The sequence below is a fragment of the Dama dama genome, chromosome 22 (genome assembly GCF_033118175.1).
Source record: "Dama dama isolate Ldn47 chromosome 22, ASM3311817v1, whole genome shotgun sequence".
NCBI lineage: Eukaryota > Metazoa > Chordata > Mammalia > Artiodactyla > Cervidae > Dama > Dama dama.
This window is the reverse complement of record NC_083702.1, coordinates 31,449,902-31,467,760: the sequence shown is the minus strand read 5'-3', so window position 1 is coordinate 31,467,760 and position 17,859 is coordinate 31,449,902. Positions and strand designations below refer to the sequence as shown.

General features: G+C 37.7%; 1 protein-coding gene across 2 annotated transcripts in view; it reads left to right on the top strand.

The window, feature by feature from the left end:
• The window catches only part of ST8SIA1 (ST8 alpha-N-acetyl-neuraminide alpha-2,8-sialyltransferase 1), a 171,605-nt gene that overhangs the window by 106,945 nt on the left and 46,801 nt on the right, over nt 1-17,859 (top strand). For both annotated transcript variants that reach the window (XM_061125125.1, XM_061125124.1), the window contains one exon: nt 5,803-5,895. In XM_061125125.1, coding sequence (XP_060981108.1) covers nt 5,803-5,895 — 93 coding nt within the window. The remainder of the gene's footprint in view (nt 1-5,802; nt 5,896-17,859) is intronic.

Genomic DNA, 17,859 nt, shown 5'->3' with positions numbered 1-17,859 from the left:
AGAGGCACCGCTCCATGACACTGGCGTTAGGGGGGCTCTGAGGGCAAAGAAAACTCAGAGGAAGGACCAGCCCTTGCCACAGACTTGCTCTGTGACCCACAGTGCACCATGGTACCTTTGCTGCAGCTCAGCTTTCTGATAATCTCTGTGCAAAGGTGGCTGCAGGCAATTCCCTAAGCCTTTCCATTGTGGAAACTCTGATTCTGTGATAATGTGACTATCACACAACTGTAACACATTCACGTAGTCTAGTTTGATTTTTCACATTGCTCTCGAGTATAAGTTGACTTGCTTTTTCCAGAAACTTTGTAAGGAAGAAGAAGTGGAAATATTATATTCACAGATTCAGGAAAGTTAAGTGATTTTAAGATCACTTAAAGTTATGTGATTTTAAGACGTCTGCAATGTAGAAGGAGGCAGTACAATAAATGTGTTTTCTTAAATTATTCCTGAGCACACATGTGTGTGTCACCACATTTAGGAAGATGGATATTTTTTAAACTTAATGTGCAGAAGATCAGTCTTAAGCATCTTATGGGGTTATCCATATTTATTTATTACAAATACACAAGACTACATTTGCATTGTATACAATCAGTGTTGATATATTCACATTCAAAATTAATAAGTGCCTGTGATTAGGGTGCACAGCACAGGATTAAACAATATTCGTGGGATATTCATGGGATGATGAGGGAGGTAAGAATGAAAAGAATTCAAAGAAGGCAGCATCAAAACTAAAGGTATGTGTGCATGTACCTTTTGATTCAATTTCAAGAATGGTGCCGTTGTCATAACACATTTGAATCTTTAAAAAGTTTTATTTATAGTTCATGGCAAATAGATGGGGAAACAATGGAAACAGTGACAGACTTTATTATTTTGGGCTCCAAAATCACTGCAAATGGTGACTGTAGCTGTGAAATTAATAGATGCTTGCTCCTTGGAAGAAAAGCTGTGACCAACCTAGACAGCATATTAAAAAGCAGAGGCATTACTTTGCCAACAAAGGTCCATCTAGTCAAAGCTGTGGTTTTTCCAGTAGTCATGTATGGATGTGAGAGTTGGACTATAAAGAAAGCTGAGCACTAAAGAATTGATGCTTTTGAACTGTGGTGTTGGAGAAGACTCTTGAGAAGCCCTTGGACAGCAAGGAGATCCAACCAGTCCATCCTAAAGGAAATCGGTCCTGAATACTCATTAGAAGGACTGATGCTGAAACTGAAACCCCACTACTTTGGCCACCTGATGGGAAGAACTGACTTATTGGAAAGACCCTGATGCTGGGAAAGATTGAAGGCAGGAGGAGAAGGGGACAACAGAGGATGAGATGGTTGGATGACATCACCGACTCGATGGACATGAGTTTGAGCAAGCTCATTGGTGATGGACAGGGAAGCCTGGCATGCTGCAGTCCATGGGGTCACAAAGAGTTGGACACGACTGAGTGACTAAGTTGAATTGATAGTTTATGGGGCTTCCCCAGTGGCTCAGCAGGAAAGAATCTGCTTGCAATGCAGGAGACATGGGAGACACGGGTTTGATCCCTGGGTCAGGAAGATCCTTTGGAGAAGGAAATGGCAATCCCCTCTAGTATTGTTGCCTGGAAAGTCCCAAGGACAGAGGAGCCTGGCAGGCTACAGTCCTTGTGGTCGCAAAGAGTCCAACACGACTGAGTACACACACACACAAAGAATTTATAATATGGGAATAATTAAATGTTGATTAATTGTAAATTATTCTTATTTGACCACTTATGGATCTATTTATACATGATTGATTAATACACATTTTGGGGACATCTTGAGAAAATTGAGATAATAACATATATTCAAAATGAAACAGTTAGTGACTATGATTAGAAACATGTATGTCTGATCCTAGATTATAGGGTACATGGACCATTACAGTGAAAGATGAGATCCCAAAATAGCCTTACCTATACACAATGGTGTACCCTATTACAGTTCAAGATGTTTTCCAGAATTGTAACAATGCCATAATTTCCTTTGCTTGGACATTTTCAGACACATCTTCTAATGCTAAAATGTACCTTCTCATATTTCAAAGTAAACATTTGCTCTGTAACCAAAAGTGACACTTTAAAAAAGTAATATTATTAAATATCATTTATCTTGAAGTTCTGAAAGACAGAGGTAACAGTGATTATATCCTGGCGAGAAATTGGGTGGCTCAGGAATATGAGTGAAGACAATATAATTTTGGTACCTGTGAATTATACTCAATTATATGTGTTTTATGTATTGAAGTATACATATAATTTAAAAAGGAATTTTTAAATGTATTCTATTCCTTTCTACCCATTCCCCACCCATCTCCACTTCCCACTTCAAAGAATTTTCATTTCTCATCAATTCTGTGGCCACATCCTCTATGATCCCGCGCACAGTTACTAAGACACTTCAGCCAGTAATATCCTTTCATTGTGCCAATAAGCAATAAAGCAAAGTTTGGAACACGTTTACACAATTATGCCTTATAAGAAACAATTTTATGGTATTAAATGTGCCTTTTATGTAAATCTGTGTAATTATCAATTTAGGAGTTGAGCTAAAATTACAGTGTGCTTTTTTTTTCCCTGAGAGCTGCAGGGAGGTATCACAGGCATTCATACTTGAAGAGAAAGTTTACCCAGAAGAACAGTTATTTATACCAGAGTACAATGGCATTATTTTCCAGAAATGGATGTATAAAATATTATCCTTATTGTTTTAAACATTTCACTATGTTGTAGAATTTGGCATTTAGTCTCTGGAAGTGTATTTTTGAGGTTTTGCTTTGTGATAGGAGGTGTCTGTATAGTCAAAGGTGTGATTTTTCCAGTAGTCATGTATGAATGTGAAAGTTGGACCATAAAGAAGGTTGAGTGCTGAAGAGTTGATGCTTTCAAACTATGGTGTTGGAGAACACTCTTGAGAGTCCCCTTGGACATCAGAGAGATCAAACCAGTCAATCCTAAAGGAAATCAGCCCTGAATATTCGTTGGAAGGATGGATGCTAAAGCTCCAATAGTTTGGCCACCTGATGCAAAGAGCTGAGTGATTGGAAAAGACCCTGATGCTGGACAAGACTGAAGGCAGGAGAAGGGGATGACAGAGGATGAGATGGCTGGATGGCATCACCGACTCAATGGACATGCGTTTGAACAAACTCTGGGAGATGGTGAAAGACAGAGAAGCCTGGTGTGCTGTAGTCCATGGGGTCACAAAGAGTCTGACATGACTGAGCGAATGGACAACAAAGAAGGTATGAAGGGATCCAGACATATGAGCCATAGATGAACCTACAAGGAACACACAGAAAAACAAAGTTGTTATTCATGAGCACCAACTCTTTTCATTTACTGATGATAGAATAGGTCGACTGCACTTCCTAGCAATAGAGTTTACAGTTTTAATATAATGAGATTGATTCTCAAATGTTGTGAAGGGCCATCAAGATCGAAGGGGAAGTGATAAATTAAGAGTTTGGAATTAACATACACACACTGCTATATATAAAATAGTTAACTAAGAAGGACCTACTATATAACACAGGGAATTCTACTCCGTATTCTGTCATAACCTAGGAATTTGAAAAAGAATGGGAATATGTCAATATATATGTGTAACTGATTCCCTTTGCTGTAAACACTTGAAATTAACAGAACATTGTAAATCAACTCTATTCCAATAAAAACTAAAAAAGCTAAGTAAATAATTATATTCATCCAAGAAAAGAGAGAAAAAGATGCTTGAATTCTACCCTGTGTTTTATCCTGGGAGTCCTGTTCACCATCTTGACAGAGATCAGTTGAATCCCAAGGTCAGCACCATGGTCAGATGAGCCTGGCCATTATGAGTAAACTCATTCCCCAGCACAGTCCTCAGAAACCACATGGATGTGATGTGGACGCCTCAAGTAGGCTCTGAGACTCGGCTTCCCCCAGGCTTCTCACAATGCTCATTGTGTTTGTTTTCAATGGGCAATCAGCGAAAGTCGGCAACTGGCTGACTCATTACTCTGTGGGGAGCTGTCGGAAGAATCAGGATCTTATTACCAAAGAGCAGATGAAAGGAAGATTCCAAATCAAGTGAGACAAATTTCTACCTCAGATGTCCTGATGTGGTGGGAGTCACAGGGGTAAATACAAGACAACATCAAGGAACTTGTGCTGATCAGCTGAGTCGATTTTCAGACAACCCCATGTCCTGGGGGAAATTTGCCCGGGAAATTTTAATAGTTGGGAAATGGCTGGGGCCTTGATATTTGTAAGATCTCTAACAACAAATAAATGATGCTTTACTTTGCTGAAATAGTACAAAGTTAGAGGTGCTCTGATGGTTGGAGTCAACTTAGAGATATGGCTGGAGAGGAGAAATCAGGACTCAGTAATAAAAGAAAAATCCAGTGGAAGCTATAGACTCATTTGGGGTGGTCATAAGTAATAAAGATGTATTTAGTCATATTTATACGATCATGGCAACCCACTCCAGTATTCTTGGGGCTTCTCTGGTGGCTCAGTGATAAAGAATCTGCCTACAGTGCAGGAGACTCGAGTTCCATCCTTGGGTTGGGAAGATACCCTGGAGGAGGGAATGGATTGTTGACTAGAGAATTTCATGGATGGAGGAGCCTGGCAGGCTATAGCCCCTGGGGTCGCAAAGAGTCAGATGTGACTGAGTGACTGAGTTACCAAGATATGATATGTCTGATATGGGATATTTTTGAGCTTTTACTATGTGTGAGGCATCAAAGTAGGGACTTTTTAATACATTTCTTACTTTAATCCTTACAACCAGCTTATTGGAGAGGAAAAGTCATTATCCTCATTTTGTAATGGGGAAACTGAGGCAGATGTCATAACTTAGATAACAGCCCATTAGTAGAAAGCCATGAGATTGAATTTGCAGTTGCAGCATTTTCCATTGTAAGCATTCATAAGACATTGCAGTCAAGGAGAGCACCCAGGGCAGGCTGGTGTATGTGGGAGGGAGGAGGGGTATTTCTTTTCCCAGTACTCTTTCCCTTGTCTAGACTGGGATGGTGGAGAATCACTGCATTTTGTTGAATGACAAAGCATTTTCACTGGAAGTCAACCATACGTTGGGCATGCATGCACTGATTTAGGTGGCAGAGTTTGCCTCGAATGTACTCTTATAATTTAGAATTTGGGAAAAGAATGAAAAACAGAAGCAATTCTTCCTTTTATCTTGAGGCTTGTTTGTATCCACAGAGAGGACTATAGGTCCTGTATCTTCTAGGACAGGGGTCCCCAACCTCTGGGATCTAATGCCTGATGATCTAAGGTAAAACTGATGTAATAATAATAGAAATAAAGTGCACAAAATGTAGTGTGCTTGAATCATCTGGAGAGCATCCCTCCCACCCAGTTTGTGAGAAAGTTGTCTTCCAAGAAAATCAGTCCCTGGAGCCTAAAAAGGTTGGGGACCACTGCCCATGGGCCACACCCCCAGACACTTATTTCAAGTCTAATGCACCCTGACTTATCACCTCAAAGATATTTTGAATGGAATAAATTCACTCCAGTTCTATCTCTTTCCTTTAGTAGATCCCTTACCTCTCTTGCTGACATTTTCTTTCTTCTAACACAGAAATAGTTTTTATGACAACATTCTGAAGATGCTATAATAGTCATCTAACTTCTATTAAAGGGAAGAGGTGACAAAAATCATTTATTTGTGAATTGAGCTAGATTTAGTAAGTTCCTATTTGCCATGATACTTGACTTGTTTTAAAAGTATGTAAATCATTCTGAAGAGCTTGTTCTCGTTTCTCTAGATGCAATCTTCCTCCTTTGTCAAGTGAATACACTAAGGATGTTGGATCCAAAAGTCATTTAGTGACAGCTAACCCCAGCATAATTCGACAAAGGTAAGAATTTATGACTTCTGCTTGTGAGGAATTAGAAAGAAGGCTTTCAGGGTATTTAACATCTTAAAGACAGTGAACATAAATCAGTTTGGGAAACAAAGACAAAAACCATCTGGACAGGCAGGAAGGATGAAGGAGGGAATTGTAAATAAACTCGGCAGGATCAAGGGAATCCAAACACTGTTTCACGCTTCCTCTGGGTTTCTGGTTTTTGCCTTTAGAGATGGTAAAATCCGAACAGTAGATCCACTGTTTTGCTCAAAGAAGTAAGAGTATATCATGTTTACTCATTACTACTACTTTCCAACTTGTTGGCTTCAGTCCCAACTCATTGATTGGCATTGATTGGTGAACTGAAATCAGATGGGTTTTATTAAAAACTAAGAAATGACCACTTTGCTGCATCTGCATGCATGAAAATAGCAATATTGTGGGAGTGTACAGGAATGTGTGATTATGTATCACAATATAGTACATCACATGATATCTGGTCAGATTTGGGGGAGGAGATGGGGAATTCCTGCTCTAGTATCGATTCCAGAAATCTTGGCAGCTGCCGTGGGAGCTTCTGGGGGTCAGTCTCTAGCTGATGAAGCCCAGCGGTGAGCTGTGAGCTGTTTTTCCAATGACTGCTCATGTGGAGAAACTTGATCTCTGTGAAAAGAAGACTTGAGCATCACCTTTACGCTGGCCATGTACACCAGCAATTAAGGGTGAAATATCCAGACAGTCTGGGCGCAGGCACTTGTCACCTAAGGAAGTCTTCTCCGAGTGAATAGCACTTGTGTGTCACTCGATAAACAATGCTGCACTCCTTGCTTCGGTTCTGAAGTAAGTATTCCCATAAAATAAATGTTCAGAAACACACCAAACAATTTTTAATTTGACAGATACCATGAAATTACACTTCCAAAACGTACCATTTACTTCCTCTTCGATAATGCATCAGACTGCCTGTTTTCCAGTATTGAAAACATTATGTGCTATTCATCTTTTAAGTTTTTGTCGGTTTGTTGAGTTAAAAATGATACGTTATTTTTTTACTTAAAATGTGTTGTTTTCTGAATACAAGAAAGCTGAGTGGGTGTTGACTCCGTATTTTTTTATTCTGTAAATTGCCTATATTTTTTGCTAATTTTGTGCTTTTTTCTTTTTACAAACTATTTTCCTGTTGATTTATAGGAACGGTTTATATTATGTATGTAGCAAATATTAATCTTTTCTTCTAACCTGACACATATTGTTTAACTTATGTTCTGTCAGAATTCAACATTTCTATACAGTGAAATTTGTTCGTCTTTTCCTTTAAAAATTTTTTCTGTAGACAGTCTTCCTTACCACATTGCCTTCGATGAGAAAATATTATCCTAATATTTTTAAATTTATTAATTATTGCTAATATTTTACTGTATTTATAGTTTTATTTTTTATTAAGAAATTTAATCCATTTGAATATCTTTATTTTTATAACAATGATCTTAATTTTCTCCACAAAAATATGTGATTATTATAAGAAATTAAAAGAGAAAAATACAAAAAAGATGGTAACAAAAAATTCACCCCAGACCTCACCATTTGTAGATAACTATAATTAGCATGAGATGAATTTTTTTCAGATATTTCTTATATTCTTCAGAACTTTGAGTGTACTGTTTCATTATCTTCTGGCACTCAAAGTTGCCAGTCAGAAACCTAGTAGAAATTTATTTATTTTTTGTTTGAGGGAAATCTTTCTTTACTTCCTCCACTAAAGTTTTAATACATTTCTTTTTATCACTGAAATTCAGAAAGTTTACCAAGACATATTTTATCTTAGAGTGGGTCTTTTTTCATTAATGTTGCTTGATACACTAGTGGAGGTCCTTTGAGCTGGAAGACGTGGGATGTCGTGGTTGGGATGTCGTGGTTAGGAGTCTGTCCACTAAAGCATGATGACTCAGGTTGCACTTCCCTCTCACCCACTCACAGCTGTGTGAGCCTGACTGAGTTACTTAACACTTTCTCCTTCAGTTTTCTCATCTATAAAGCAAGGATAATAAATCTTACATAATAGATATAATGAATTAAACTATGCATATATGTATATGGTAAATATGTGGGCATATCTGGATCAACATATTATAATTATATCTATGCTTATTTATGCCTGCTATATGTAAGCAATATATAAATGTTAGTTATCATTAGTATTGTTTTTCATGTTTGTCAGCATTCTCTCAGATGCCTGATTATTTCTTCTTCTCCATTATGTTTGCTCTCTCTTTCTAGTCCTCCTATTAGGTGGATATTAGAACTTCTAGGCCTATTACCATGATGTGTAACTCTTTCCTTGTGCCATGTAGCTTTGTGTGTGTGTGTGTGTGTACACATGTGTGTACACATGTGTATATGTGTGTATACATGTGTGTACACGTGTGTGTGTGTTATGTCCCAAGTATTTTAGTTGTGTTCATTGTGCTGTGTAGTCTACTACTCCCTTGTTTTAATTGTATTTTTGTTTTCCATGAGCCAAATTATTTTTCCATAGCATTTTTTATGGCTATAATGTCCTCTTAGGTATCATGAAGACGAGTTTTGTGTTTCTGTTCTTTCTATATGCAGATTATTTCTCCTGTTTTTTTGGACTTAATGCTACATAGGTGATTTGACATTTTCTAAAATTTGTACTTTAGTTTTCTGTTCATTTTTATATGCTAAGCCTTTTTGCTGTTGGTGTATATGGATGTATTCTTTTCATAATAAATAGTTGGTTTTAAAAATGTCACTGAAAACCAAAAATGCCAGTCAAATTTGTGAATTAGTAACTTAACTGAATGACCCAAAATTAGTGCTCTGTACTATTTTTAGTGTGATTTGTTTGTTGACATAGCTAATGTTGCATAGCAAGGAATTAGTAAGAATAAGAAAATGAAACATTTCTCTTTTATAGTTTAGTTACTGACCCTCACTCAGTCTTGGTTTTTTTGTGGTTATTTTGAGGGGAATGGGAGGTCTGATCAGGAAAATATTAGAAAATCACCAGTGATGATGGTGATGTCTCTTTAATTCAATTAAGTGGATTGAGGTTCTGGGAAAATTGGGAAGGATTCATATCAGATACAAGAGAATACTTGCAGAATTATTTTTATTTGTTTATGTAAATTTTTTAAAATAATTTCAGATTCACAAGAAGTTGCAAAACAAACAAACAAAAAATGTGTAGGCAAGTCCTTTGTAGCCTTCAACCAGTTTACCCCAATGGTAGTGTCTTGCCTAACCGCAGTATGATACTTTAACTCTCATTTTGAGTAGGGAATAAAATCACTTTTAAGAAAAAATAAATGTTCTTATGAAGGGGGATGAAACATTCAGTACATTACATTGAAGGGCAAAAGATTCTATTTTTCTACCTGAATATGTGGAATGTGGATTTTTAAAAATCATGTGAAAAAGAGTATTTATCTAGAACAAGACTTAGAGCAAGATGAAAGATTGAGATGGTGATTTTGAGAAGTATTTTAACTATGTCAGGAGAAAACAAAGTATTTCTTTCCTTCAAACACAATATTTAAGTGTTTAAAAGGAAAAAATTTAATATAAAAAACTAATACCAGGCAAGCAAGAGTCGTTACGATTAATCTAGGGTCAACATTTAGTCAGTGTTTTGGCATGCCAGGTTCTGGGTTCTTTATGTGCTTTGCCTCATTTAATCCTCAGAATAATCCTAATAAGGAAGTATTTAAGTGTGTGCTTTTATAGAAAACAAGATGTAAATTTTGTCATCTGCTCATGTTCACAGCTGCTACTCATCAGTCTGGTACCTCACCCAGACTTGTCTCAATCCAAAGTCACTCTTAACCAGTGACCATTGCACACCTGATCTTTCGAGATGAGCCATATATCGCCCAAGGAGACAGTTGAGTTTTCATAAGTGATGTCATTTTGGAAAACGGAGTGAAAGTTTTTTCACTTAACAAAATGTATTCAATGTTGCAAGATTTTTGAAGACAAAATCAAAATGCATACCGCAGTTCCATTTTGTGAAATAAAGAAAAACATACCACTTACAATAACATTAGAGAACTTTATATACTTAACAATTAGACAATAGGCATTCCTTGATGGTCCAGTGGCTGGGAGTTGGCACTTTCACTGTTGGTGCCCGAGTTCAGTCCCTTCTCAGGGAACTAAGATCCTATATGCCTCAACTAAGAGTTTGCATGCTGCAACTGAAGATCCTGCATGCCACAACCAAGATGGAAGATCCCCCGTGACCCAGCTAAAACCCAGCACAAACAAATAAATATATATTTTTTAAAAATAGAAATTTTCACTCAGTAAGAAGGAGCTCTGCTATAGGCTTTGTCAGGATATCTTGTCTAGCATACATTCTCATTTTTAGAAAACAGCTTAATTGAGGCACGATTGATATACCCCCAAAACTGCACATGTTTATTATGTACAATTTGATGAGTCTGGGCACATGCAAACACCCGTGATACTGTCACCATCATTAAGGTAATAAACATAGTCATCACCTCCTAAAATTTCCTTGTGTCCTTTTTTTTTTAGTGTGTGGTAAAAATAAGAACACTTAATGTGAAATCTGTTCTCTTAACACATTGTTGTTCAATGGGTAGAAAGTGAACTCCTTTTGACAGCACCCAGAATGAAAGGATTAGTTAAGGTGTCTGGGACACAGATTAGAAAGGGCTTTGCGGTTGCAGTCACCCTCTGGATTGCACCTTTATGGCCTAGGAGAAGTGAGTTTATTTTAATGTGGCAGCAGAGTCTGTTGGATTTTCAGACCCATTGCTGTCATCGTCTTCTTTCCTTTGCTGGGTCTTGCAGGTAGAGGCAGTAAGGATCCGTTCATGAATTTACCTTCATTAACATATACCAGCTCTAACCCATTGGTCTGCAAACATTTTTGTTCAAATACTCTTTAAAAGAACTAAGGAAGGTTCAAAAGGGAGGGTACATTACATATATGTATGGTTGATATATAGCAGAAACAGCATTAACACAGCATTAATATCATAAAGCAATTATCCTCCAATTAAAAATAAATAATTTTAAAAAAAATATAGTTTTTAAAATCCAGCATTATTTCCTTCATCTTTTAAAAGTTACCTAATATTTTTGGCATAAAGTTAAATTGTTGCCAAGTATGTACTTTTAGTGCATACTGCATTGTGCATGTTTGAATATATGGTCACAAAATCTCAGACGTGCAGATTTAACTTTTTGTATGCTACATGTCCTCAGAGCAAAGCCAAAGCTCTTTGTCAAATTGATTCATTAAGTTGAGTTGTCTTTCTGTCAGAAAAATGAACTGACTGCCTTCTATTCAATTAAGTGTTAACATGTAACACTTATATTGTTATATGTTAACCTTATATGGTTGTATATAACCTTATATGGTTATAAGGTTAGCATATAACCTCAGTTCTGAATTCTGATTAGTCAACATATAAATAAGGTATTGAAATTGCCAAGGATTGTCGCCCAGATAAAATAAGGCACAGCCTCTTTCTATTTCTTATAAAGATCTTTTTGCCTTTTCTCAGAGGACACTCTTTCAGAAGCTATGTACCTTACAAATGTTTCTTTCCTGGGTGACCAGCTGGTTTTTGCACTCTGGGGCAATGCACCATTATAATATTTGGGATAATAGGAAGTGGAAAAGGGAAAATTATGAAAGTGGAGTTTGGAAAATAGTTGTTTAGACCATCAGATTAGTTTTGAGTAAATGTTTTCGAAAAACATGTATGTAGAGGTTGAGGATTTGGAAATTCATGGGGGGGAGGGAGTGTTAATACGGGAGCTTCACAGGAACAGAGTTGCAGAGGTGCTCATTCAACAAATATAGTTTGAAATCTACTCTGGGACAAAAAATACAGAGTTTAAGAAGATGGACAACTTATAGCCTGAAGTTACTCCCAATTAAGAGATATTCTGTGGTCTAAGTGTCCATAAGGGGCTTAAGGGGATCTCTGAACCCCTTTTGAAGTTTATTTTAAAAAATTATGTGTATGTATTATATATTATTTATCAGATTTTTCAAGGTTTCCATTACTCTTAATAGGTTTAAAATTCACTGGCCTAAACTGAGTCATTCTATCCTAACATGATATAAAAGGAGAGATTATAGTTCTCAAAGCTTGTTTCTCAGTTTCTGAATAGAATTGAAAACTCAGCCGTTTTTGCCATAACAGGAGGTCAATACATATTTGGGCCAGTGATGGTTAAACAAATAAAAACTGGAACTTAATTGATTGCTTTATTATGATATTAAGAATTCACTTTTGAACTTTGAGACTCCGACTTGGGAAGTTATTATTTGCAGCCACAGAAAAGAGCAGCAATGTTCTGTGTGTGTGTTTCCGTGTAGGCCTATTAGAGACAGTAGTATCAGGGTGAACAGCTTGGGGTCAATAATTGTTTATCTTTGCTCTTGAGATCTCAGCAAATATATATGGGCTTCCCTGGTGGCTCAGTGGTAAAAAATCTGCCTGCCAATGCAGGAGATGCAGTTTTGATCCCTGGATCAGGAAGATCCCTTGGAGAAGGGAATGGCAACCCACTCCAATATTCTTGCCTGGAGAAGCCCATGGACAGAGGAGCCTGGAGGGCTACAGTCCATGCGATCCAATGGTTATCACCTCTAATTTTACTAAAAGCAGTTGGGAGTATGGAGATATTATCTGGGAGAACAATTATTTGTTTTATTGATGTACTTTTTAAAAAATAATTTGAGCTTTGAGGAAAATGACTTGGGTCTAAAAAAGGTTATAGCAACTTCTGTTTAATATTTGATATGACTCATGCCCCAGACTGTTCCTAAAACGTCCTCATCACTTCTGCCAGCTGACTTCTTTTTCCTTTTCTCTCCAAACTTAGAGCAACTTATCAGTGTTTGCACCAAGTTTTGGCAGTCACTGATAGCCATTCTGTCTTAACATCTGCCATGATGTAAGGGAATTTAAAAGACAGATGCTAAAACTGGAACTAGAGAGAACAAACAGAAGACAGAGAAGAAATACCTCTGAAAGGGTGGAGATCTGTATGGAGTTTCAAAGAGATATAAGCTCTTAAGAAAACATTGAAATTAGCAATATTGAGAGTCCTCAGAGATAAAAAATAAATAACAATTGTAGATAGACATGCCTGAGAACTTATTGAAATTTTCAGATGCATATATTACTAAGTATGAAATTCTTATAGAAAAAAATATGAATCAAAAGTCAGTAGTAAAACATGAAAATTATATAGATAGCTTTAAAAAAAACCAAATAGGAATTTTAGAAATGAAAATATAATTGTTGAGGTGAACAGACATCATATTAGACATACCTGAAGAGAGTATCAGTGAACTGGGAGATAGAGCAGATAATTTGCTAGATACAAGATATGCTAGAAAGTATTCTAGATTTGCTAGAAAATATGAAGATAAGACAAAGAAACTTGGATGATGGAATAGAAGTTGCTCAGTCATGTCCAACTCTTTGGTACCCCATGGACTGCAGCCTGCCAGGCTCCTCCATCCCTGGGATTTTCCAGAAAAACATACTGTAGTGAGTTGCCATTTCCTTTTCCAGGGTATCTTCCTGACCCAGGTATTGAACCCGGGTCTCCTGCATCATAGGCAGACTTTTTACCATCTAAGCCACCAGGGAGGATGGAATGAGGAGGACTAAAATCCAGTCTTTATTTAAATGGAATTGTGGAATTACAAAATAGAGGTGCAATGCAAGAGACCGGAATTCAGTCCCTGGGTCAGGAACATCCCCTGAAGAAGGGAATGACTATCCATTCCAGTATTCTTGTCTGGGGAATTCCACGGACAGAAGAGTCTGGCCGTCTACAGTCATGGGGTCTCAAACAGTTGGACATGACTGAGCAATTAACACTTTTACTACTTTCAAAGGCTGAGACATCTTCAGAATTGAAGAATAATATACTCCATAAATACAGAAAGCAAGGTATCAAACATGAGTGAAATTAAAATTAAAAATGCAATTTAATAAAATTGAACTAAAGATAATAAGAAGCTTTTAAAAGCAGCTAGAGGAAAAAGGACATTATCTGCAAAAGAATGATCATTAGACTAAAAACAGACTTCTTCCAACAGTCAATGGGAGTCAGAAAACAGTGGGACAAGATCTTCCAAGTGCTGGGAGAAGGAAGGTATCAATGTAGGAGTGTGTACAGGTTATCTTTCAAATAATATAAAACATTTTCTAGAAAAACAGTAAAGTTATTTATCATCAGCAGACCTTCACTGAAAGAAATTCTTAAGATTGTATCTCAGGAAAAAGGCATGTTACTTCAGAAGGAAAATTTGATATGCAAAGAAGTTGGTAAACATATAAACAGATCTAAACAAACCTCACCTGCATGAAGTAATAATTATATGTTATCTTTACATATGATATGTAGAAGCCACAGATATGGAGAGCTTACTTTAAGGGGTGTGAGCATCCATGGACTGGATCCTGGAACTAAGTCCTCGCATATACAAAGGGATGACTATACTAGAAAATAGCATCACTTAAATTGAGAAGGAGAGACTGAAGTTTTAAAGCTCTTGTTTCAGTTTTTGTTGCTCAATAGCAAGTCATTCTCCATGGCTTAAACAACAGTTGTTTTATTGTCTTTCACAGTTTCTGTGGGTCAGGAATGCAGGAAGGACCAGGCTCGGGAGATCTGATGCATCAGATCAACTTCAGCCTGTGGCTGGAGTTGAAATGGTGAAGGATTGGAGCAACTAGGGTAGGCTGGGCATCTCTCTTTTTCCTTATAGTCTCAGGCATCTCTTTGTGGTCTCTTCTTGTGAGCTAGTTTGGGCTCCCTCACAGCATGCTAGCTCAGAACAGTTGGACTGTTTGTATGGTAATTGGGTTCTACCAAAGCTAGTATCCATAGAGAACATGGCAGAAGTCATGGTGATTTTATAACCTCACATCGGAATGACATATAGGTCAGTTCTATCACACTTATGTAGGTTGAGGCAACCACAAAGACCCACCCAGGGTTGAGGGGGAGGAGTCCTGGCACAGATCCTCCTGATATTAGGAGAAGTGTCAAAGTCACATTGTGAAAAGAATATGTATGGGACTTCCTTCCTTCCTGTCTGCCAAGCAGGACATGCTCAGGTCTGGTAGGATCCCACATTCTGCATGGAACGACTAAGGCCTTGTGCTGCAGCTACTGAGCCTGTGCTCTGGAGCCCATGCTCCTCAGCAAGAGAAGCCACTGCGATGAGAAACCCACGCACCGCAACTAGAGAAAGCCCGTGTGTGGCAATGAAGACCCAGTGCAGCTCCCCCTGCCCCACCAAAAAAAAAAAAAAAAGAATATGTATGCTGCTATGCTTAGCCACTCAGTCATGTCCGACTCTTTGTGACCCCATGGACTGTAGCCTTACAGGCTCCTCTGTCCATGGGAGTTCTCCAAGCAAGAATACTGGAGTGGGTTGCCATGGCCTCCTCTTGGGGATCTTCCCAACCCAAGGATCGAACCCAGGTATCCTGCATTGCAGGCAGATTCTTTACCAGCTGAGCCACAAGGGAATCCCTTGTGTATGCTAGGTCATCTTTGGACAACATAATCTGCTACTGTCTGCCTTACGTCACAACAATTCATATCCCTCGACCATTCAGAATAAATTTAGCTCCTCCATGAAGACCACCAAGACTTACTTCATCACAGAATCAATTTCAAGTCCCAGGATCTCCAAGGAGTTGAAAGAAGGAGCAGCAGCAATAACAGAAACCCAAAAAAGAATAACTTGAAAACAAAGTACAACAAAGGGGATCCAAAAAGCTAAACTCGATTCTCTGAAAAGTTGACAAAAATTACTTAAAAGAGACATTTTATCATTTTTCTACAAATCTATCCTAAAAACAAAGAGAAAAATCTCTAGTGTGTGCAAGCACACATATCATGTTGTAAGTAATTTGAAAACAGTTGCACTCTTTAGATGTCTAAAAATATAGCAATGGTTTTGTAACTTGTGTCCATGTTGATGGAATTATGCAGTGATGTTATGGAATAATGTTCATGAATAGTTTTAGCAAATGGTAAAATGCTTATTTAAGTGAAGAATAAATATATAAATGCATATGCTTCAATTATATAAAGTTACATGCCTAAGGAGATAAATCAACATTTTCTGATTTTGCTGCAAAGTTTTATAATTTTTTAATGAAAAAATCATTAAAAAGCAAGCCTAAAAAAAAAAAAAGCAAGCCTAGTTATTTTACATTATGTCCTAATATTAACTCATTTTGATGATATAGTAGCTCCTCCAACAATAGAGGAGCTAACAATAGAATGAAGCCCTGATTGTGTGTGTGTGTGTGTTCCTGCTTTTCCAGTTCTAAATGGGATTGGCTTGGTCCCCAAATTTTATATACCGAATTCAGAAAGTTAGAATGTTCTATGCGTCTTTTGGGGAACATTATACCAGGAGCAGTAGAAGTGAGCCTGGCAATAAGAACCCAGCTCCTGACATGGAGTAGTTATCACGTCAATGTCCATTTGTTTCTTCCCTTGTTCTTTCCCTCCTGTTATTGTTCAGTCACTAAGTCGTGTCCAACTTTTCATAACCCCATGGACTGCAACTTTCTTTCCATCTATGAAGTTCTGATCCTCAGAATTAAGTAGCTAGTCAGATCAAATATAACTGTAAAAGAATAATTAGTACTTAGTAAATAAATATTGAAGTAGCCTAAATTCTCATGATCCTTTCATGCAGGTCCATTGAGAGTAGGTTACACTCCAGTGAGAAACCTGAAGGGGTTGACCCAGCAGGGTTACTAGGTTTATATTGACTTGCAACACACTGAATTATAAGATCATGCCTCTGTAAGTTTTTATTACTAAATTGCTTTAATTTGTTTAGTAGAACTTTTAAAAAATAAGAGGTCTACTCTTTGATTGAACCTATAAATTGTGATATGCATTTTAACTTAAATGATATCTGGATATGCTCTCATGTCTGGATCTCTGTATGACTCACACCCGCACACACAACCACAGCCCATGAAGACAGGCATCTTAAGGATCAGAGTCATGATGTAAATTATTGACAGGGGAAGAATGTACGCTGGTGAGAGAGAGAACATATTTGATAAATATGATCCCTGGTGGCTCAGAGGGTAAAGAATCCGCCTGCAATGCAGGAGACACAGTCCCTGGAGTGTGATCCTCTGAAGATCCTCTGAAGAAGGGAATGGCGGCCCACTCCAGGATTCTTGCCTGAAGAATTCCATGGACAGAGGAGCCTGGTGGGGCTATAGTCCATGGGGTCGCAGAGAGTCGTACACATCTGAGCTACTAACGTGCATGTATGCACATGCACACGCACACTGCAAGTACTAATGAAGGGAAGGGCAAAAAGAAGGGATACACAAGATAAAATAATTGATCAGAGGAGTCATATTATACCATTAGTGAAACTGAGCTGCCTTTTACCGTCTCTGGTGACCAGTTAGAAGTTGAGGCAGAGTTGACGCTGCCTAAGTAGGGTTTGTGCATTGTGGGTCCTGCACATGTTAAGTTTGGTTGACATTTAAAATATAACCAAAATGTTGGAATGTCTCTTGTGTATAAAGGAAGACATGGAAATGAGTTGCCAATTTGATTTATAAACAAGTTATTTCAGAGAAATGCTGAAAGCAACTCTATATTTTCTTGTAAGGCAGCAAACTAAAGCAAAGGAAGAAAATACCCACAAGTAGATGAAGCTGTATTATAAACAGTTACCAAGATGGGTGCAAAATGATGGTCTCCTATCAAATGTCAAACAGTGCAAAGTGAAAGTAGGAAAAATTGCTAGTTTCTTTTTGTGTTGCCTGTGTGTGCTCAGTTATTTCCAACTCTTTGCGACCCTATGGACTGTAGCCCGCCAGGCTCCCCCGTTTCTTAGAATGGATGAAAGAAATGTCTAAGTGAGGAAGAGGCTAGTGGCAACTTCTC